At 37.7% G+C, this 22,346-nt stretch overlaps 3 protein-coding genes across 4 annotated transcripts; all 3 read right to left on the minus strand.

Moving 5' to 3' along the window:
• Positions 1-643: 643 nt before the first annotated feature.
• LOC137722177 (uncharacterized) lies at positions 644-2,641 on the minus strand. 2 transcript variants are annotated; one of them, XM_068461150.1, is made up of 2 exons: positions 1,944-2,641; positions 644-1,679 (listed from the first exon to the last, which is right to left on the minus strand). In XM_068461150.1, the coding sequence occupies exons 1-2, from the start codon at positions 2,263-2,265 to the stop codon at positions 1,375-1,377; spliced, it is 627 nt and encodes a 208-aa protein (XP_068317251.1). In that variant the 5' UTR covers positions 2,266-2,641; the 3' UTR covers positions 644-1,374. The 2 variants fall into 2 exon arrangements, with proteins under 2 accessions (XP_068317251.1, XP_068317246.1); XM_068461145.1 differs by having other exon boundaries at positions 644-1,682.
• An 826-nt stretch (positions 2,642-3,467) lies between these two features.
• LOC137725466 (NADH dehydrogenase [ubiquinone] 1 beta subcomplex subunit 9-like) lies at positions 3,468-6,710 on the minus strand. The gene is made up of 6 exons (XM_068464155.1): positions 6,513-6,710; positions 6,358-6,399; positions 6,048-6,129; positions 5,357-5,412; positions 4,560-4,633; positions 3,468-3,691 (listed from the first exon to the last, which is right to left on the minus strand). The coding sequence occupies exons 1-5, from the start codon at positions 6,642-6,644 to the stop codon at positions 4,592-4,594; spliced, it is 354 nt and encodes a 117-aa protein (XP_068320256.1). The 5' UTR covers positions 6,645-6,710; the 3' UTR covers positions 3,468-3,691; positions 4,560-4,591.
• A 633-nt stretch (positions 6,711-7,343) lies between these two features.
• Positions 7,344-13,777, minus strand: LOC137725986 (kinesin-like protein KIN-7E). Its single transcript, XM_068464834.1, has 15 exons — positions 13,606-13,777; positions 13,287-13,357; positions 12,288-12,591; positions 11,984-12,073; positions 11,794-11,894; positions 11,539-11,652; positions 11,368-11,449; positions 11,228-11,295; positions 11,067-11,132; positions 10,814-10,938; positions 10,300-10,636; positions 9,782-9,883; positions 8,842-9,693; positions 8,062-8,369; positions 7,344-7,908 (listed from the first exon to the last, which is right to left on the minus strand). The coding sequence occupies exons 3-15, from the start codon at positions 12,505-12,507 to the stop codon at positions 7,587-7,589; spliced, it is 2,787 nt and encodes a 928-aa protein (XP_068320935.1). The 5' UTR covers positions 12,508-12,591; positions 13,287-13,357; positions 13,606-13,777; the 3' UTR covers positions 7,344-7,586.
• Between the last annotated feature and the right edge of the window lie 8,569 nt (positions 13,778-22,346).

The raw sequence follows: 22,346 nt of genomic DNA on the forward strand, positions 1-22,346 counted from the left end.
TGCCTTTGGTATTATTCCAAACATTGGTATGATTGTGTACGGACAATAGTGGTTATGGTAGAGCTTAGTTGCCTCGGTATTATTCCTAATCGTTGAGTCAATTAGCTAGATAAATGTTGCTAAGTGATGTATAATGCTAACTTTGATTGAAAGCTAGTGACTTCATGCCTATCCCCAAATCATTTTGACTCTTGCTAGACATGGAGGGCAAACCTTATAGGTAACTTAGGTTTTTGGAGTGCCGATTGTAGATTGCCGGATGGTTCATAAATTGGTAGGGAACTAAATAATAGGACATGATTGATAGAGCATCTGGTACCAAAATCCTTTCCATCTCAAGTTTTGTGCACAACCAGAACATCTCAAGTTTTGTGGATCTTTCTAGCAATTCTGTGAGCTGGAATTTTGATTTTAGGAGAAATCTGAATGAGGTGGAGATAGAAGTGCTAGATTATTACAAAATGTGGAAAATGTTCGCTTGTCTCAATCAAGAGCGAATAACAGAAGGTGGAAACTGGACTTATCAGGATTGTTCACTTGCAAATCCTATCGCTCTTTCTTGAGCAACAATGGGATTGCGCAACATTTTCCACCATCTTCTCAGATTTGGAAATCAAAAGTTCCTCCTAAGGTCAAAGTTCTTGTGTGGCTAGTGGCTAATGGGAAACTCAACACTTGTGATCAAATTCAAAGGAGAAGCCCTTTTATTTGTTTCTCTCCCCATTGGTGCAGTTTGTGTAAAGCTAAGGAGGAGAGTGTTAACCACATTTTTCTCCATTGTTCTTACACGATTCAACTGTGGTGGAAATTGTTTCAGGAGGTTAGAGTTAGTTAGGTCATTCCAAAGGGTTGTTTCGAGCTTCTAAGTACCAATTTTGAGGCTCTAGGAATTGGGAGGAAGGCTAAAGCTTTGTGGGGTTGTCTGGTGTCGGCAATTTTTTGGAACATTTGGTTGGAGCGTAACAAAAGAATTTTTGAGGATTATTCTGGTGTGGGGGTAGCAGATCTATGGGGAAGAGTAAGATATTGGGCAGTCCTCTAGGCTTCAGTTTCAAATGATTTTAAGAATTACTCTCTTTCTCACATACTATGGGATATGTTAACAGTTGTAAAGTGATTTTGGTTGAGTTTTTGCTACTTGTAATCATATCCTCTTGAGAGATTTTCTTGTTTTGTTCTTGGTGGATTTCTTATCCACTTCTGTGTAATTCCACTTTTCTATTTTAATAAAATGTTATAGTTTCTTCTCAAAAAAAAAAAAAAAAAAAAAAAAAATCCTTTCCATCTTTCTAGTTGATGCCTTGGAGCCATAATCGCAGCTTAAATCAGAAAATATAATGTTATTTACACATGGTGTGGTGTATTAAAGCAGTGTCAAACAGAAGACTTGACGTTTATTTTGCGTACTTGTTGATTAACATTTTCATTTTTCTCTGTCGTTTGCAACTGCCTTGTCAACTCCACTGCTAGCTCTGCAATTATGCAGAGTCCGATGATAGAATAAGTGAAGCCAAACATGATAGTCACGACACCAACTGGGGATGCTAGAGGATAATATTTGCCTTCTCTTCTAGGTTCAGTTGCAAGCCTAAATCCAGTGTTGATTGCCCATGCCAGCATGATCATTGCGACGATACTCACAACCATGCGGCTGACGATGCATATCGTCTTCAGCTTCCCTGCTGCATCATTAGGAATCAAGTAAGATGAGAAGTTCAGATGAATGAAATTTCATTAATTGGTTTAAAAGGCGTTAATTTAACTCTCGGTTTCATACACCCCCGCCCCTCCTCTAGGCTCTCTCTCATCATCTCTCGCATCATATGATGAGAGAGAGTGAAGGAGAGTGGGTGTGTGAAACCGTTGTGTAAGTTTCCTCCTAGCCTGAAACTAACACCTGCTGCTTTGTATTAAATTCTCGTTTTCGGTGTTGGTTGCATTACCTTGAACTTGAGGCTTCCTGATCTCCTCCTGCTTCTTCTGCAATTGTTCTGAGAGTTTCATAACCAAGTTTGCAAGTAAAGGAAGACCAGCAGCCAAAAACAAGAAACCGAGAACTATAGTTAGAACTCCGACGCAGAATGCCCAATTGTTCGACTCCCGCTTTATCCCCGGCGTGTCTGCAACTCCAGATTCGGACCAAATGGTCCACAGGAACAGAACTACCATGACAAGAGACGTCAACACAGAAAACAATCTTGCACATCGGGTCTTGGCATCTCCTCTGAACTTCCACCGGAAGGCTCTTATGCCTTCTTCCTCCATCTTCAGCCGCGGGGCGGAGTTGGAAGAGAGGAGAAGAAAAACAGAGAAGAAACTGAAGAAATGGTTTTGGCACTGAGAAACTGTTGTGGGTTTTTTGTTTATGGGTCAGCCGAGATAAGTGGGGGGAAATTATCTGTTTTAAGTTAGTTGGGTCATCACTTAATTCAAAATTAAACAAACATGAAAGAGATGGTGGTAATTAACCATGAATTATCACCCAATTATTATGAGTTAAATACCCTGTTCCCTCTTGGCTTTGTTTTGATTGGCTGATATCATGGGAGAGTTAGAACGGAGACACAATGAGTTGAAGAAGAATACGGGTATACTCTATCTGTCACAATGATCCACCACTTGCTATTGATGGTTGTCAGTAAACACGAGTCATTAATAATGAAAAGAAAGAAAATAACATATTAGGATTATGTGCCAAATTTCACCATTAAAGGAAAGAGACTGTATTAGGAGACTTAACAATTTAATTACGTTTTCCACAATGATAGCACTTTGAAATTGAAATTGAGACGTCTCATCTTCAAATTTTGAGTTATTGTTTTCCATGCCAATTTCAAAGTTATTTCAATATTAATTAAAACTGAAGGTAATGTCAAATATTAATTATAACATCATGTCCTAGTCACCCTTCAAATTCAATAGTGTAATGATGCTGATTAGTCATAATTAGTGGAAGTCGAGTACAAGTTTATGACCAGCAGCAACACTCTCCTCAGTCTCGTGGGCGTTTCGGGTGGGCGGACGACGACCGGAAAACTCGTTTAAAATGAACAAGTGTCTTAACCCAGGGTCGATGAACTTAACAATGATGAGACTGGACTCGTTCAATCGAAGAGACACATACCAAATGAGGTCGTAAGTCGTACCTCTACGCGCCTATGTGCAACGAGATTTTTCTAACAAAGAGACCGATTTCGAAATGACTGACCGCTGCCTCGGCATTTTATTTTGCATTTTTCTAAAGGCGAATTCCAGATCCGGAAGTTCATACGGACCAAAACCACTAAATTCACTACTGGAAATGCATGCCTAGAACCCAACCCTATCAAACAAATGTGCGTGTGTGTGCGCGAGTGCATGTGTGTGGACATAGAACACGTATATGCACTCGTGCACCCACACTACATGACTCCAACCGCAGGTCTAGTACTTTCACACCGGTGATAACTCAGTTAAGGGAATCCAAATTACATGAACAGGAGAAAATTGTTCATATCAAGCGTCACGCTTAATCCTATCCTGATCCTGCAGCATATGCCGCATTGTACAAAAACACCAAACACACCTTGAAGGGGAGATACTAAGCATTTAAAAGTATTCAAAGCTTAAATCCGTCATTTGCTTAAGCAACATGTCACAGATGCTGGCCTCAATAATTATCTTCATCATCATCGTCACTCTCCATCTTGACCTGCATCGTTAAAAATAAGAGACATCAACATTTAACATCATATTATTATTTTTTTATTAGAAAGAATAAGAAGAAAAGCATTGCATGACGGGGGAATGCTTCATGTGTGTTAAAATGGGAAACACATTGCTACACAAAATAACTCAACAACATAACCCAAACAAGTACTTTACTCTCTCCCTCCTTCCTCCTCTAGTCCTTTGTTTTCTGCCTCCATCTCCCTCCGTCTCCTTTCTCAATCATTTCCCTCCCGTTATTCCTTCTCTTTGTTTCTGTTGCTTTAACTCTATTTGGGTTCATATCATTTTTTTTCTTTCTTCCTTGTTCTATTTTCACTCCCTCTTCACTTTCTGTGTACAAATTTGTTTCCTTCAATTTTTCAAGATTAAGCAGGAGTTGATGCAAGATGAGTAACAAAGAAAACAAAATTTTCAGTGTAAGACTATAAAATCGATGCGAAGATTGGTTCATATTGAACTAAAAGAGGTGGAAAAATAAGATTTTGAATTAGTGGATGGTAGAAGAACAAGACTGTTTTGGTAGCACAAGATTTGTGATTTCCTGTTAAAAATACAATGAGGCTACAAGCTGTGCTTTTACTACACAAATCACTTTAGCTATTTATTTATTTATTGGAAGTAGGAAAGAGGAAAATCTCAGTCTAGTGAAGATGTCACTAATCTGTTAATGTGGCACTCGTCATGTAAAAATTAGAAAGAAGGGAAGTGTGATTCTCAGAAGTGTGATTCTCAGTCTCGGAAGAAAGGGTGAAAACTCAAGAAAGCCAATGAACTGAGTATCCACACTGAAAAGTGTTAAAGAAACCACAACGAATAACACATATCAAGTATATAATTAAATTGCTCACCTTTATTTATTGTGAAGAAAAACATTTGAATTTTAGTCATTATCCTCTTTTCCGTAGTCGTATACTATCTCAATCTGCATTAAACAACAAATACCACCATGGTTAAACCCATTCCAGGTGCAGCATTGTTCCAGGAGGGAATAGCATGATAAACAGGAACAATGCAATGCCAAGAAATTTTTTAAAAAGTAAATAACTTTCTACTTGCAATAGGAAGCCACCATTTTGTTGGAGACTGACAACGGTAATATTAAACCAAAAAAATCGTAATTATGAAAGCAAATTAGTGCTCTAAAGGATCCTGTTAAACTTGACCAATAACAGTATTCTATCTTCCTGAATGAAATAAAGAATGATGGTAGAACGTCAGTTAAAACAAACTAGTAGGTAACTAAGAAAACTCTCAAGGATCCATTTTTTAAGACTGGGCAATAACAGTACTCTTATCTTCCTGAATGAAATAAAGGATGACGATAGAACGTAAAAAATAAAAGCAAAAAGTCAACAAATTAAACTCTTAGTTTTGAGTACTCATCTAGAAATGATAATTATGCCAGCTATTATACGACTGTAACATAAGAGAATACTTGTCCAATTCCACTTGTGCCCTCTGGTTAGAAAACGAATGCGTGACTAGTTTACTAGACACAAAGTAAACATAAGACACAACACAACAAGTGAATCAAAAGCAAGTAAGAAAATGATTGAAAAAAATGTAGATGTCCTCAAAATAGATGTGAAGAAGTAATACTCAAAAGCACAATGATAAACCGAAGAATGAGTTGTAATAAAATTACCCCAGCCGGTGGAGTAGGATTCCGGTGAAACTTTGAACCACCGGGGGCCCAAGGAACTGCACAGACAAAATGGAGAGAGGAGAAGATGAGACCATATATAAAACCATTAGTAAAATCATAATCTGGGAAACACATGGATTAATTAAGTAAAATAAAGATAGACCAAACCTATTAGAATTTACAAAAGCAAGCTCTCAATTCTAGTTTTTATCAATATACAAATGAGAACAAAGACATGGCTTTAGGGATATTTTAATAGGGCACCACAATATTGATTCCAAAAATAAATAAATAATTAATATGAGCACCAAGCTAACCAGAGACAGACATAGACCACCATAGAGATACGCATATAACTTTCTAAGCACTGATGAGTTTGTTGATCATCCAAGATAATTTCTCGAGCATAAGGTAGCTTAAACGCACTAAGAAAATTTGAGGTGAGGTTGAAACCCCATCAAATCTAGAATGAATGCCAGTTCCAAAATCCTCTCTCCCTAAACTACTACCCATATTAAAAGCTTAAAAGACATTAGAGCTTACAGCAAAAAATGAGGTCCAGAACATCAAACAAGAAACACAGAACCTATATGCCTGGAATTTTATATAAGCTGTTCCCTTGCTTTCCAATTGAGGGCAAAAGCAATGAATTTTTGTAAGTAAAATCGGCAATTTATGAAAGGGATTGTACCAATGTAAGGATCGGGGTGGCGCCACTTATTGTAAGTGGCTTCGGCATTCGCTATGAGTCTATCAACGGTGTCAGGATCTTCCTGTAAATCCACACCAATCAAACAATCAAACCATCAATCAAAAGGGTACCTTAATTCATTAGCAAAGCAATCAAAAGGGTACATTTATTCAATACAGAAAATGCAGACAAGCCAAACAAATCAAAATTTGAAACTGAATGTGAAAAATTCAAAAGTAAACGAATCGAAATCGAAACAAAAACAATAACAACAAAAATTGGGAAATTGAATAAAAGGGAAGAGACCAACCACATGCTTGTTGGTTTCGAACCTCTCGCGGAGGGCATCAGCCTGAAAAAACAAAAAATAATCAGAAAGCGATTGAAATCGAATGCATGCAATGGTTGATGGATGGTTGTGATTGAATAATGAAGATTGTAAAAGGGGCCCGAGAGCTCGAGTACATCTGGGTAGAAGAGGTGGCGGTGAACGGCCCAGTTGAGAGTGTCTCTGAGCGCTCGCCTGTAGAGGATCCGAACCTTCTCCTTCTGAGCTGCTCGACGAGCTACGTACGCTGCTGTTGACACTCCGCTCATCTCTCTCTCCTCCCTCTCTCTCCCTCTCTCTGCAGTCTTCCTTGTTTCACGTCTTTCTACAGATGAAATTTGATGACGAAATGACTGGCTGTCAACACGGCGTCGTTTCCTTTCTGGGCCGAACGATGTTAACGTAATTGGGTAGGGCTGGGCAGGAACCGAAACTCAACCAGGTTCGAACCGGTCGGTTCGGTTTTATTCAGTATTTTCTCGGTTTTCGATATGAACCCAACGAGTTATCTAATAAACTGATTCTGAGACCAGTTTTGGATAGTTTTAGGGGTGTGCAAACAGGTCTAGGATCACCGCGGCGGGCAACGGATGAGCTCGAATTTAGTAGAGAAGAAACGGGGTAGGACGGGCGGGGCTTGGATATGTATGAGGCAAGACGGGTCAAAACTTTAGTAATACAGGCCCCAGACCGACTCGTTTATTACATACATTTGTAGTGGACAATTACCAACGAAACAACACGGCAAAAATTGTTCTTCCTTGCAAATTTGGATAGGTATTTTTACTTTTAGTGTGCACTTCCTACACTTCTCATCTTGTTTTGGTGATTCTAATATTCATAAATTATAATTACCACGAGCATACATTACGTATAATACATGTTTTTGAAAACCTGATAGCGTATGAGACAGAGGCTAAGGGAAAGACAACAAACCATTTATTGATAATTTTTACACACAACAGTCACAAAGATTAAAAAAAAAAACTACATTTCAGGAAAGCTGGAACAAAACCAGGAAACCATATTACCAAAATCACAACATAGCTTTCTAAGCTGAGCATGCCGCCTAAGATTTATACAATTCCTATAAATAATCGTAGGCAATCTGTTTCAAGTTTTGATGACGAAAACAACGCTATGTGGCCTATATGATTTGAGAAACCGCCTATCTATAGTGGTATAGTGGTATATTATATGAGAGCAGCATGTTATATAAGAGATACCATGCTATTTTTCCATCCAAAGGATCTACGCCTTGCTTTCGGCGGTGTGAAACTAAGCCCGAACATTCCCTTGAGCGCCTGACCCTGCTCTGCGAACATCACCAGCTTTGCAACAATGGCGGCGCTATCTGTAATGTGGTTCATATCCTTTGTGTTACTCCACAAGCAGTTGGCCAGCTGCAGCCTCCTGCGCTTTGAATGCAGTGCAATACCCCACTTCTGGAAGAGTCTCTTTCTCTCTTCTGCCGAAAACCTTTTCTGCATCAGCTTGCTTAGCTTTACTCTCTCCCGACCGATAGCTTTCATGCTGTGTCGAAATAAACACGTTGCAGCCATAAACCAGAACAGTATTTTAGTCAACTTGTGCACGAAATAGATGTTAGCACAGAAACAAGACATTATTCAAAAAATAAGAACGACATTGAGTAAAAAGAAAGAAAAAACAGACACGAGAGTGAACCTTGAAGCCAGTGTGAGTGCCTGACCATTTTCGACAGCTTGATCTCCACGGGAAAAAGTTTCCTTGAGGAAAGATAATCTCCTAAGTTCAACCTCCATGTAAATGGAATCCGTTGGATCACCTTTGAAGAGCAAGAAAAAGTAGGTTCGATGGACCACTGATATATAGCAAGTTTGCCAAAGTTCAAATACGGCCCTCTGCTTTCTCTCAAATTCCAGAGGCCAATCAGCAGTTTCTGATAATTCCAGCATTGGGTCTACTCCTACATCTTTCACATTCTTTGCAAACTTTTCCCCCGTCTCTTGGTCCTAGCACGCACATACAGATACATGTCAAACAAAGCAATAGATTTGTGAGAAGCTGACTAGCCCAAATGCCTTACAATAAATAAATGCAAATTACAGTATAACTATTTGTAAATAAGTTGTGAGGGCATGCAACTTAAGATAATTTATGAATTTGTAAAATTCCACATCCACGCAAGCCACATTAACCTGTTGAAACGTTTAAACGTCTTTAAGTTTATCGATTATCTCCAACATGGAAAAGCAAATGTTGCAATCTCACCCCAACTTTGTTGATATAAAAATTATGAACTTAAAAAGTGGGAATCTTGAGAGAGTAAGACTAATGCATAATGTTTCACATTCTCATGCATAAGTTCTCATGAACTTATCACCTTCAAGGATATTATCTAATTATTATAACAAGCAAAGACAGACACAAAAAATGATGGGGTTTTTTCTAGTGGACAAACTCAAAATTAAGGCACATTCTCACCTGACCGTTGACAAGTTGTCTGTCATTCTCAAGCTTTTTGGCCATTTTCTTTAGTCCCGTGACAAAAGTATGAACACTGGCAATATCCTCATCTGCAGTCCGTCCTTCTAACTCATCCACGGCACTCCCAAGGGAAGATTGAGAATCATTTCTTGACAACCTTGCGCTGGAATCATAATGTAATAATGGAACCTTCCTCCCGCTAAAACCTTCTGGTCTCCCAGGAAAGCTTTTCTCAAACCAATTAGGTGGGGTTCTCTCCGATTTATCCGGTGAAGATGAGCCACCCGTGAAATTTTCTCTACAACTCCAGCTCCTAGTTAACTTTAGGCTTCTAGATTGTTCTTCAGGGTAAGGACTACCAAGAGAATCAATCGTCATTTGTACATCACGTAGTCTCTGTTCGAATGTGCCATATGTAAAACCATTTTGCATCTGACTCCCTTCTCTATCTGCATTCACTGGGGTTGATATCATTTCTTGACCTGCTAAACTTGCATCCCCAGATGTTACTTCATTTTCAACAGTAGATAAAGCAAGGGATCCAGAATTCTTGTCCCTGCTTGACTCTTCCATCTCAATACAGCGGACTTCTTTGCAGTAGTCATCAGTATCTTCTGCAGTCCCACCTGTGGGATCCTCTACACTCTGGCATGAATCAGATCTAAATTTCTCAAGAATCTGTCCGTATACCTCCTCAGGACTGCTCTCACCGTCTCTGTCATCAAAATGAGGATTGCTGAACTTTCTGACGCCATTCATATAATAAGGATCAGCCACACCTGATGATACTGAGCCTTCATCATCTGACACATCCCCAGCGTTCCATTTAGGATTGAGATTATCTGAAGGCTGAAAGAGAAGAAACAAGCAAGAATTAGAAGAACAAAGGTATATAACATGTAATAAAACTCCATAGTAAATAAGCAAGAATATGTACTTGTCTGGAATCGTTATCCTTTCCAACCATCCGCAGTAAATCCACCACCCGTGATTCAGCAAGATCACATTGCTTTTTCAGCTCTCTAATTTCCTTGTCCATCTGAAAAAGGTCACAAGTCATGTCTTGGTTTAAATGCATTCAATTAGACACCCACTTGTATCAAAACGTGGTTACAGATTCCAAAAATGGGCATGGATGAATTCGAAGCCTACAGCACACTTACACCTAAGCTGAGTACATGAGTCAAAGCAGCCCGTTTTATGATCTTATAAGAAGCACAGAATAAATAATGAAATTGTGTAGATACTAGGTACATGGAGATTTCCTAGAAGCAAATTCAAATTATTCAATACGTCTAAACTACCGTCTTCCAGACCTATCTTCTGAAATGAAATTCTTTCAATTGCCATCTGCCACGGGTCTTCAGAAATGTCTCCATAACTGTGCTTATATTTAATTCCCATTGACAGGTATTATTCCCTAATTGTAAACTTTCGAAGAAAGAGAATCATTACCTTTTCAATCTGAAGATCTTTCTTTCTAAGCAACGCTGGGTAATCACAAGTTGAGGAAGGGGGGCCAGGAATCCTCAACTCACTCTCCAATCTAGCCAGCTCTTTCTGTAAATGTTTAACAAGGGCCTTATCTGACATGACTACATTGACCTGTGCTTTTGTAGTCACTTCTTTTGCACAACAAGCAAACAAAAGAGTGTTTCTTGTTTGTTCAACATGGCTTCGTGTGGGGCTCAAAGTGCAAATGATGGCAGTTCTAGCATTACCACCCAAGGCCGGCTGCAGTATGCGTGTTAGCTTAGAATCTCTGTAATTGATGTGGCCATTCCTTCCTTTACTGCGTACAAAAATATCAGATTTGAAATCAAAGGTTCAAAACAGGTTAGTACACATGCATGTAGATAAACATAATTAAAAAGAAAATGTCCAGAATAAATAATAATTTACTAGACCTTTGCCTGTCAAATGAACTTGGTAAAGTATATGACATAAAGGAAGGACGGATTATACAAACCTTAGCTTGCGAATAACAGTGCTAAGAGTTAGTAAACTGCGATTAATGTGGCAGCCTTCTTTTAATCTCATCCCAGCAGATAATGCCTGGGCTGCACGCTCGCTTCCTGCCAAGTCCACAAAATTCTGCAACAAACCCATGACTTCTGGATTTAATATCTACTTAATATTGCAAATGGAAACAATGAAATTAAATTAACAGAACATTTTATATATTCTACCAAGTATCCAATCTAGAAATAATTAATATATACCACGCTAGCTGCAAGGGTGGTTGAATTGCCTTTGCCTAGGAACTCACGAGCAGAACTTTCAATTGCCTACAAGTTAAAGTTGGATTAAGCAAAGTAGTCTAAGGCACTGCATATGAAATGAATATACCCTTATCAAAGAAAATCCAGGGGGAGGGGCATACCAGTTTAATAATTTGATGTGATCTAGAGCTTTTTTCGTTTAATGCAGTCTCCCCTATCTGTCTTTGAGCTGAAATAATACACTCAAATAATTAAGATATAATACTTTGTGGTAAATGCAGTATTTTCTCAAATGATTTACCTTCACAAATAGAAAGGAGCTCCTTTAAATGGTTCCAGTCCCTCAGAGTTTCCTCTGTGATTTTCTCTATTACGGTTCCCCGCTGATGAGAATATGCAAGTGTTAAAGCAAAACTCATATACACATGAAAATAACTATCTCAAGAAAATAAAAGTAGCAGAAGGCACCAACCTCAGGATCATCTAGCAGCCTAAGCGGAGTATTATCTGTGCTTAGGAGGTCTCTAACAGCTTCATTGTATATCTCAATAGCTGAAAACTTAACAACAAAAGCTCGTTCCTCATGCTGAATGAAATAGCAATCTTTATATTAGTGTGGTTTGCATTAGAAACTGTCTTTATATTATTAACGTCTGCAAATAAACAGTAGTCAAGTAATAAAATTGAAAAGAAGCAAAGCATCAAACTTATTAGTAATCATTCTTACCGCATGTATATAATCAAATATTTCTGCTACTGTGAACTCTGTTATACCATTCATAGTGTACGTTTTCCCACTGCTTGTTTGACCATATGCAAAAATACTTGCTGAGAAAGAAAATTTTGGTGTAAACTTTTCACTAGTTGCATAAAGAAAGGTATCAGAAGGACGTCAACACACAGATCTATATACTTACAGTTGATACCATTGACAACTGAAAGAGCAATTTGTTGGGCTCCTTCATCATAAACCTGCCTTGTAGAGCAATCACCCCGAAATACTTTGTCTACCATAAAAATATGAACAAAGATAAATAGATAAAATAGTTAAGATGTATCCCATAAACCAATGAACTATGACAAAACCATGCATTCCCAAAAATTCAAGCAAAGGCCAGTGCTGGACATTAACGGTAAGCAGATGTACCATTGTAAACTCAGACTCAAACACCTATACGAAATTACAGTGAGTACACTGTATACAGATGAATATATTCTTACCAAATGTATAGGCAGTTGGAAATGTAGACCCTTCCCGCAGCGTGTTTCGGTATAAGATGGTTGTGTCATTGATGCATTCCCAATCTGCTACTTCACTTGCTGCAACCTCCTTCTCACTCAGAGGCCTCAACCTCACCAAAACCAGAATCTTCTCTTCACGAGCAGTTGCTCCTTGCATCTTCTCCCACTTCACTAGATCTTCCCCACCAATTGCCCCCATTATCTCACTTTTCCACCCGATGCTCTTGTCAACCCAACCGCCAATTAATCAAAGCTTAACAAACAGAAAAATCCCATCGAATTTCTGAAAGTGGAAAAAAACAAGCTCGGTGTTAAAGTACTCCAAGCCACACTTATTTCCCAAAATGCAAGATGATTTAAATGTTAAACACAGGGTTGTTGCACTTGCCAAAACATAAATTATGCCCGTCGTTACCACATTGTTTGCAAAAAGAAGTTAAACCATGGACATTACCCCAACCACCTCAGAAAAAGAAAAAGAAACATAAAGAAATGCTAACTAACTACGGGTCACATCAGCAACAACAAGCTAAAACAACCATAATTAAAAATACAAACACCCCCAAACGCCAATCACGTCCTAAATCTGCAACCACAAGCCATTCGTGGCTAAATCCAACCACCCCTGGAAGACAACAGCCACAAAGAAAGTTAATTATAACTAAAAGTTTATTAAGATTAAGGGGTTTTTAATTTCCTTCGTCACGCTCATTCGTCGATTCTAAGCTTCATTTCCACCACATTATAAAAAAGAAATATACAATGTCATCTGTATTATCTTTTATACATCATCCAACAGCGACCAACATGAATGTCAATTCGAAAGTGGCGACCCACTATATGCTTCAACAGCAAGCAACCGGATACCCGTTTAAAATTTCGTCAACCGACGACCGAAACGTTCAACATTTCAGAGAGAAAGGGTCCCCCAAAGCTTCAAACTTTAACAACCAGAGATTAACCCAGATGAGATCTTACCTTGGAAAACTTTCCCGACGACTTGTCGTGCCAGTCTGCACTGTGAAGCTTCTGCTCCTCTGATTTGTGCTCTGCAACACCAAAAAAATACAAAAACTTAATAATATCAAGAAGCAGTTTTTAATAATATTAAAAATTAAAAACTAAGATATCAATGCGACAGAGACGGTGGCACTGAATCCCAATTCTAACCGTTATTTACTTCAACAATAAAAAATTAATTAAATTAAAAAATAAAAAACCCCAGAACAAGTGTGACAAAATCGCTCTATTTTTTATTTTGGTCAAAAAAATGCCCCTCCGAATCCGTTTTAATTACCCTTTTCGAGCTCGAAAAACTCAATGCTTAGTATTTGGAGCTCCTTCTGAGGAGGCGATCAAAAGGAGGAGCAGAAGGCAAAGGGAAAAAAAGAGCAGAAAAAGCGAATGCGGAGGAGCGGAACGAAACGGCAGCGTACTGGAGGTTTTGATGTAACAGTAAAATGGGGGATAGTATTGTCACAGTTCCGCTATCTAGTGAAAGCTTCTTTTCTCCTAACAAAATAAAAACGAGACAGTTCGGTTGCTTGCTTTGGTTCTAGAACTCCAGCTTTCACTGTACTGTTGGAAATTGAAAACACGGTTTTGCCCCTGACTCTTGGTTTTCTCTGGCTGGGGTAGGCACGGGAAAAATGGAAATGCTGGGGAGCTTTTGGGGATTTAGATCCTCTTAATAAGGATTTGAAAGATCTTTGCATTTTATCCGTGCATCATACATAGTTAAAAATTATTTTAAATTTTTTATTTAAAATTAAACACAAAGTGTCTTTATCCGGCTTTAGGGATAGATGAATTTGGGGGGCCCTCGGATGGGCGACACGTGAGGAGGTTTGATTGGTGAGGTGGTCTGGATTCTTGTAACTGTTGGATGGGGAATAACAGGCCGTTGGATTTTTCGGTTTTGGGTGGTTGTGGTCGACGGTCGGGATTGGACGGTGGATTGCGGTTGGTAAAATGGGAAGAAAGAGATTACGTGTAGTTGAAGTTCTTTTTGAGGCGAAAGTTGAAAGTGAAAAAGGGAGGAAAGGAATGATGGCGTAAGAAGATTAAAATAAGATGCCTTAATGATGATAGATCAATGTGACTTTACTAAAATAATCATACATTAACATGGGTGCTTATTAGAAAGGAAATCATAGATTAAAAAGTATGATCAACTCTAAATGCACCATAAAATCTAAATTCAACATGACTTTTCGGCCAACACGGTGGCGTATAGATTGGTCCATTTTCTAATTTTAGTTCTTGTTAGTTTGAGGAACCTCTTAATTTAATCAAAATTCAGTACGCTCTCTTTGATTTTTTGTAATTTTTCGAATAAAATTGATATTGTTTCACCTAAAAGAAATACATCAAAGCCTTAAAATCATATGTAAATCTCTTGTCCAATTAAGACCCTAATTCATTTCAATGAGATTTGAGTTCAAAGGGGAACTCATATCAACAAGAAAAACATTAGCAAACTGAATAAGATTTGAGAAGTGTGTGTGTGCGCGTGCAAATGCATGTAGATAATACATATGCCAATGCATTTATTTTCATACGCAAAAAACACGTGGACGTATGTACTATCAACATTCAGTGACAACTCACTTTGGGTTAAATATTATTCAACCATAAAACAAGGAAGCCTCTAGCCTACTTGAACGTGTCTTAAATATTGTGCAAAATTAGAGAAAAAATCTTCACCGAGTAAATGGTTAGCAGTGTATCGCTATTCTCATATTTCTTTTTATTTTTTACACATTTTTATTAATTTTTTTCATTATTTTTTTGAATTCATCGATTCAATATTGAAAATTGAGAGGGATGTATGAGAGATAAAAATAATGTGTAAATAGCACCACCCTTGTAAGTGATCCTTGTAAGTTGTTGGTCGAATACTCTTTGATAGGGTGCATTTTTGCTCATCACCCTCAAGTGGTGGTATGCTCACTACCTTACTTAATACTATTGGATGAGTTTAAATTTAGAGATTTGTGTCTATCAACTATATATATATATATATATATATATATATATATATATATATATATATATATATATCTCAAAATTCAAACTCATTCAATAGTAATAAATAGGATGATGAGTACCACCATTGGTTAAGAATGATGAGCAAAAGTATTTTCATCTTTGATACGAGTTAGTAACTTCTCAACCAAAGCAGTGGGATGAGTTCAAGACTGTCATGCCTAGAAGCATGAGAGCATTTATGGGCTTGTTTGGAATTGCTTTTGAAATGACTAAAAGTGCTTTTTAGAGAAAATATTTTAGGGTTCCAAAAGTACTTGAAGTGTTTTATGCAAAAAACACTAGTTATGTGCTTTTTTTCAAGAAGCACTTTAAGTGGTTTTTTAGGATTTAGGTGCATTTTTACAAAGGATTAGTTCTAAAAATATTTTCACCAGAAACGCTTTCAATTATTTTAAAATTGCTTCCAAACTAGCCCGATATTGTTTGTAGACAATCCTTTAGGGCAAATCCACCCCTAAAAAAATGTGTCAGCACCCAGCTCATTTAATCCACTCAGTGAACAATGATATACCCCAATGAACAGTAATAGGCCAAATGCATCTCCACCCCTAAAAAAATGCATTGACACAAAGTCTAAAAAATGCACTGGCACCTAGCCTATTTAAAATATTATTAAATTTTTTATAAAATAAAAAATAAAAAAATTGTTTTAATTTTGGATAGGATTTTTAACCAATCTTATCATGTCATGTGTCATTATCCGAATGTACTATTTTTGTGAAAAGATTCCACTAAGATTTTCAACCAATCTTGACGTGTCACGTGTCACTATCTATTTACAATAATTTAGCCAACATTTCGATAAGATTTTCAACCAATCTTGACACGCCACGTGTCATTATCCGAACATACTATTTTGTGGATAGATTTCCAATTAGATTTTCAACCAATCCCGACGCGTCATGTGTCACTATCTGTTTACAATAATTTAGCCAAGATTTCGATAAGATTTCAACCAATCACGTAATGCGGCATGGCATTGTCCAGAACCTCATCCTTTCTTTTCTTTTTTTGTTCATATAAATCCTACATCCCTACATTCATCCTCACACCAAACTCAATCCTTCTTTTTAGCTCAGATTCCTTCTTCATCGTTTTCAAATCTTGAGTTCTTACAATATCTTCTTCAAGGAGAGTGTATAAACAGGTTGAGGAGCAACATAAAAGATTGTAGGCACAATAGGAAGAATTGGGCAATCTCGAGGAAGGTGGAGGTGGAGATGAGGCTTTCGCAATGGAGGAGGATGAGGATGATGACCATAGAAGGCAGAGGGCCTCACATTCCCGCCATGTCATGGAAGCTGTGGGTTAGATAGCTAAACCCAGATGTGCCGCAAACTTTGATAGAAAAAGGGAAATACGAGGTAAAGATCTCTTGGAAGATTATTTTATTCCTAACAGTGTATTCCCTTATCATATTTTTAGATGTTGTTTTATAATGCAATAAAGTTTGTTCGACAAAATCATGAGTGCTATTTGCAACAATGATCCATACTTTATGCAAAAAGATGATGTTTTTCATGTTCTAGGTCTTTTTCCTAAGCAAAAAGTTACGGCTACCTTGTGAATGCTTACATATGGAACATCTGTAGATCAAGTGAATGAGATCGGGAGGATGGGAAAAACAATTGTTTTGGAGTCCCTAATGCGGTTTTGCTCTGCAATTAATAAGTATCTCCGAAAACCCACGCCAAGGGACATGCGAAGGCTTCTGAGGAAGGGTGAGATGCGAGGCTTCTCTAGCATGATTGGAAGTATCGACTGCATGCACTGAACTTGTAAAAACTGCCCAAGTGCATGGCAAGGAGCTTATGGCGACAGAAAAGGAGCCAAAAGTCATTTTGGAAGCGGTGGTTTCATAAAGTACTAAAAATGAAGACGAAATTACATAAAGTACTAAAAATACATACAAAACTATACAAAGTTTGTGGAGCTAGGATATATGGTGCTAGGATCTGTGTAGCTAGAACCCCCTCGACTTCTTTCCACATCTCTTCTCATTCGCACCACGTCTCTTTTTTCCAATGTCTAAAAATATTTGAATTCAGAGGCAGTCCTACTAGAGACTTGTTCATAATGTCACCATCTGCTTGAGCCATCCTTTATTCTCTAAGCATCTCATTTTCTCGATTAAGTGCTTCTCTAATCATCTCGTTTTCTCGATTAAGTATTTCTCCTTGTCTCTCAGCCGCCACATCACGTCTCTCAACAGCTGCTAATATTGCTGCCATAGCAATAGCTTTTTCCTCATCTCTAGCCGCTTCTCTCACCATGTTAAATTCACCTTGGCGAGCAAGTTCGTCCATATATTTAGTGTAGTCATTTTTGGAAGAACTGCTTTTTTTCTTTGATGCCTTTTTACCTTGAGGCCTGAGGGACTGACGAGTCGGTTGGGTCTCCGGCACTTCTTCAGGTGTCCCTTCCGTCTCTTCAAATGTGTCGCCTTCTTGTTTGGCCGTATCTGCTTCTAGCGAACTGTATAGACCTATGCCGTGCATGACAACTGTTGGACCAGTTGCCACAATTCTATATTTGGGGCAATCTTTGACAATTTGCCAACATTCCCATTTGCTGAATGATTTGTTGTGGTTCTTTGCATTGTAGAATGCTTGTGCTTGTAGTGTCTATAAATGGGGTATAAGACAATATTATAAAATGTGGGTGTAACACAAATAAATAAATTAAAATATTGATGGGGTGGAACACATATAAATAAATAAAAATATTGTCACCTGATCTGCTAAACTTGTCCCGTTATGTAGATTACCGGAAGCATGAGAGATGGCGTTTTTCCAAAAAGTAAAGGATGCGTTGAGTTTTTTCCAACAACCTTGAAGACATTGACTACTTCTGGCGTCTTTTCCATGTATATCGCAAAACGGTTTTGCAAATTTACTCCACATTTCTCGTTTATCCATCTCATTACCTGTAATCAAGTCATGAGTAGTGTGAACCCAGCATTCACGTAGTCAATTTTTTCTCTAAAAAATTATATGAAAGCTTTGGTAGAAAGTGTTGAAAATATTGAAATGTGGTGTAAGGTGGAAGATGAGGGTTAGGTATTTATAGAATTTTTTATTTTTTCATTTTTTTTGTATTTTTTAACAATTTTTCATAATTTTTAATTAATTTTTAATAAAATTTAATTTATTTAATTAATATGGACTGTTGGATTTGAAAGTTTCAAATCAAAGAACCTATGCGTTGACATGTGGCGAACGGTCATAATTTTGACCGTTATGCCTTTTTTTTTTTTTAATTTTTGGGGGAAAAACGTGGACCGTTGATCTATTGATCGGACTATCTAGATCAAGCCACATCACTAACCGTTGGATGTCAAATTCAAAAAAAATTTATCGTTGGAAATCCAACGGTCCAAAAAACTAGCCGTTGGAAATCAAACAGCTCAGGACGAGCCACGTGGCCTCCCCATCTATTCGCTGAGTGCGCCTATACATGCAAGCCTCAGCTCTGAATTCTTGTCGACGACGCGCGCCCAGTTGCGCGTGCTTCCCACTCACCTAGCGCAAAAAAAAAAAAATTCAAATGCCTTCTAACGTTACGCTGACATCAGCATGGCGTCAAATGGGCCGTCCCATAGGTTTGTCAATTATGGGCCTGCCTCTGGCTGGCTTGGGCTGAGTGCCAGCCTGGTGGAGCAAAAAATAGAGAGATCAGTCCATTTTTCAAGCCAGGTGTTAGCCTAAGAGCATGGGGTGGAACTGCTCTTAGGCATGGAATCGTAGAGTCATGCTCTCGCACATCAAAACACAAAAAGCAAAAGTTGTGATTTAACCAAATTTCAAACGCTCCCATTTGTCATCCTTGCATGAGGTGAAATCCAATGTTGGATAACTTAACTTTGATTTCTTAGCATCATAATAGTTGAGATACTTCCTTTAGTTGGAGTCATTTTAATATGATAGAAAATCATAAGCACAACCAATTATATACGAATATATGTGTGGATGATTTTCATCAATGATAATCTCTCCAATGAAAAGCGTCCAATATACATACTAGGCATGTGAATTTTTTTTTGAAAAAGGGGACAACTAGTGGCAATGATTTCACCACGATTGTTGTTAGATCCCACATCGCCCAGGGGAGTGATCATTATATGTATATTCTCATCCCTACCTAGCATGAAGCCTTTTGGGAGCTCACTGGCTTCGGAGTTCATCGGAACTCCGAAGTTAAGCGAGTCGGGCGCGAGAGCATTTCCATAATGGGTGACCCACTAGGAAGTTCTCATGTAAGTTCCCAGAAATAAGACCGTGAGGGCATGGTTGGGGCCCAAAGCAAATAATATCGTGCTACGGTGGTGGAGCGGGCCCAAAATGTGGTGGGCCCGGGCTGGGATGTGACAATTTGTCATGCCCCGATCCCGACATACGTCCAGGATCGACACGTGATGAATTTAATGGTATTAGAGCCTAATCCTGGCCATGGTGTGCTGACGAGGACGTCGGGCCCCTAAGGGGGTGGATTGTTAAATCCCACATCGCCTAGAGGAGTGATCCTTATATGTATACTCCCATCCCTACCTAGCACGAGGCTTTTTGGTAGCTCATTAGCTTCGGAGTTCATCGATACTCCGAAGTTAAGCGAGTAGCGAGATGGGTGACCCACTGAGAAGTTCTCGTGTGAGTTCCCAGAAATAAACCGTAAGGGCGTGGTCGGGGCCCAAAGTGGACAATATCATGCTACGATGGTAGAGCATGCCCGGGATGTGGTGGACCCAGGGCCGGGATGTGACAATTGTCCACCCTTCTAGTTTTAGTATGTGAATCAGCAATGGTTACCGTTAGTCACAACGGTAAGGTTTACGGTGTTGTTGTCTCTAGGCACTAGGCTTTACCATTGCACGTGTCCAATCTGCCAATCTTGATCCAACAGAAGATATAATTCCATATCGAATGCATAAGAAAATAGGAAAACTAACGAAAAATCCAAAAAAACTTCATTTTTAATGAAAAGCCCTTTTTAAAGGTATAGTGAATAGTACTAGGGAAATGTATAAATGTGGTTTTTCGTTAAAAGTGAACAGTACCGGGAGTGTTTTGTTAAACCTCCCTAAGAAAATAGCTATTATTTTCCTCTAACCAAATACTTTTAAAAATTGTTTGGTACTCTACTTGAATCCAACTTTTTAAATTAAAAAACAATTTTCAAGTTTTAGGCTTTAAAAACTTGTTTGGTAGGACTATTTTCAACAACTAAACTCAAGACTAACTCAAAAATATAATCTATTATCTAAAAACATAAAAAGTGAGTTTTTTTAGTTTTTAAATTTAAAGACACTTATTTCTTTTCTCTCCCTCCTTCTCTCTCATCCAAATCTCTCTCTCTTTTCTTTTTTCTCTTCTCTTATTTATTTATTTATTTATTTTTTTCGTCTCTCCTCCAATCTACTTTCTTCATTTCCTCAATTATTTATCTCACTCATCTTCCTCTCTATCTCGTCCGATCCTCTCTCTTCTTTCTATATCCTTCAATTATCTCTTACTTTGTTTCCTCCTCTTGCCTCTCTCTCTCTCTCTTCTGCAACTTTCTCTTTTTAGATTTCTTTGTCTATTTTAAGTCGTAAAAGTTAAAATTTTTAAATTGCAAACCAATCAAGTTTTTGAATCTTAAAGAAAATTATTTTCAAGAAATATTCTTAAGAAATGTTTTGAGAAATGATAAGAAATTTCATATAGGATACCAAACAGACTCTTAATTTAAAGTTTGTTTTTAATTATTTTAGATCTATTTTTTTTAGTGTTGGATTCGGATCCTTTGTTAGGATTTTCTCTGCTAAAATCCGCTTGAGTTTTGCTCTTCGCTTAACTAAATATTAACAATCTTACAATCATATTTAAGATAAAGTGGAAATTTTTGGAATCACATTTAACAATCAAGAATGAAAAAAAAGAAAACAACACTAGTCTAGTTCGGCGATAATTATTTTTTTGGAGATGATTCCAAAGTTTCAGTTGACGTATTTAAACATAAAACTCAAGTTCTCTACCATATTGAATTAGTAAATCAAGATATTTGGCTCTTGTCATGACAAATTTTCAATCTCATTTTCACCATACTTACGAAGAAGCAAATATGATTGAGATGGTTTTGCCGATTTAAGAAATCAATATGACCATTCTTTGGTATGGTTGAATACTTTTTCTCATGTCATATATCTCACACTCTGTTTGGATAAAGAAATTTAAGATTGCTTTGGAATTTTAAAATGACGCAAAGTGAAATGACAGAATTTCATTTTCTAAAAATTCTTAATTTTCTTGTTTGGTTGACTAAAAAAACAATGGAATTTGAATACAAAATTTGTTATTTTTAGACTCACTCATAGAAATTTAGAAATAATACATATTTACATGGAATTTAAACTTGAGAATTAGAGGTCATAAATTCCAAGTTATTTTTTTCAAAAAATTTTTAAATTTCTGTGTTTATAAACCAAACAAGGGATGTCAAATTATAAATTTTAACTTTGTCACAATTTCAATTTTATTTTCTTTATTCAAACATAATGTTACATTGCTGTTTGGTATGTTTGGTTTACTCGGATTTGGATCCTCTCCTGAGCTAATGAAGAGGATCCTCCTCATCAATTATCCTTAGCCGTTGGATTTTTATCCAACGGTTACAATCATTATAACTTTAAAGGACCCCCCTGTGTGTAGCCGTTGGATAAAAATCCAACGGCCAAGGATGATTGATGAGGAGAATCCTCTCTATTAGCTCAGGAGAGGATCCAAGTCCTATTTTTCCATCCAACATTTTTTAAATAATAATATATTTTAATGTATTAACATATAGTGGAGGGGTCTAAGACTAGGAGCATGGATCACGGATCACCAACTTTTTGGCTGTCAACTGATTTAACAGTGAAGAAGATGAGTACTGGAGTAAATTTAAAAGGAAGGATGTGCTTGCCTTTGAGACTTGAGTGCTTTGAGCCGATTTGTCTGTTGACTAACACCA

The sequence above is a fragment of the Pyrus communis genome, chromosome 2 (assembly GCF_963583255.1).
Source record: "Pyrus communis chromosome 2, drPyrComm1.1, whole genome shotgun sequence".
NCBI classification, from domain to species: Eukaryota; Viridiplantae; Streptophyta; class Magnoliopsida; order Rosales; family Rosaceae; genus Pyrus; species Pyrus communis.

Coding starts and splice junctions, on each gene's coding strand:
- LOC137725986 (XM_068464834.1), bottom strand. CDS start 12,507: ATGGGGGCAATTGGTGGGGAAGATCTAGTGAAGTGGGAGAAGATGCAA. Junction 11,653..11,793: donor TATTTGATTATATACATGCG/GTAAGAATGATT, acceptor TATTTCATTCAG/CATGAGGAACGAGCTTTTGT. Junction 11,450..11,538: donor GGCTGCTAGATGATCCTGAG/GTTGGTGCCTTC, acceptor TATTCTCATCAG/CGGGGAACCGTAATAGAGAA.
- LOC137725466 (XM_068464155.1), bottom strand. CDS start 6,644: ATGAGCGGAGTGTCAACAGCAGCGTACGTAGCTCGTCGAGCAGCTCAG. Junction 6,400..6,512: donor GCCACCTCTTCTACCCAGAT/GTACTCGAGCTC, acceptor TTGTTTTTTCAG/GCTGATGCCCTCCGCGAGAG. Junction 5,413..6,047: donor CCACCCCGATCCTTACATTG/GTACAATCCCTT, acceptor TTGTCTGTGCAG/TTCCTTGGGCCCCCGGTGGT.
- LOC137722177 (XM_068461145.1), bottom strand. CDS start 2,265: ATGGAGGAAGAAGGCATAAGAGCCTTCCGGTGGAAGTTCAGAGGAGAT. Junction 1,683..1,943: donor CAGGAAGCCTCAAGTTCAAG/GTAATGCAACCA, acceptor CTAATGATGCAG/CAGGGAAGCTGAAGACGATA.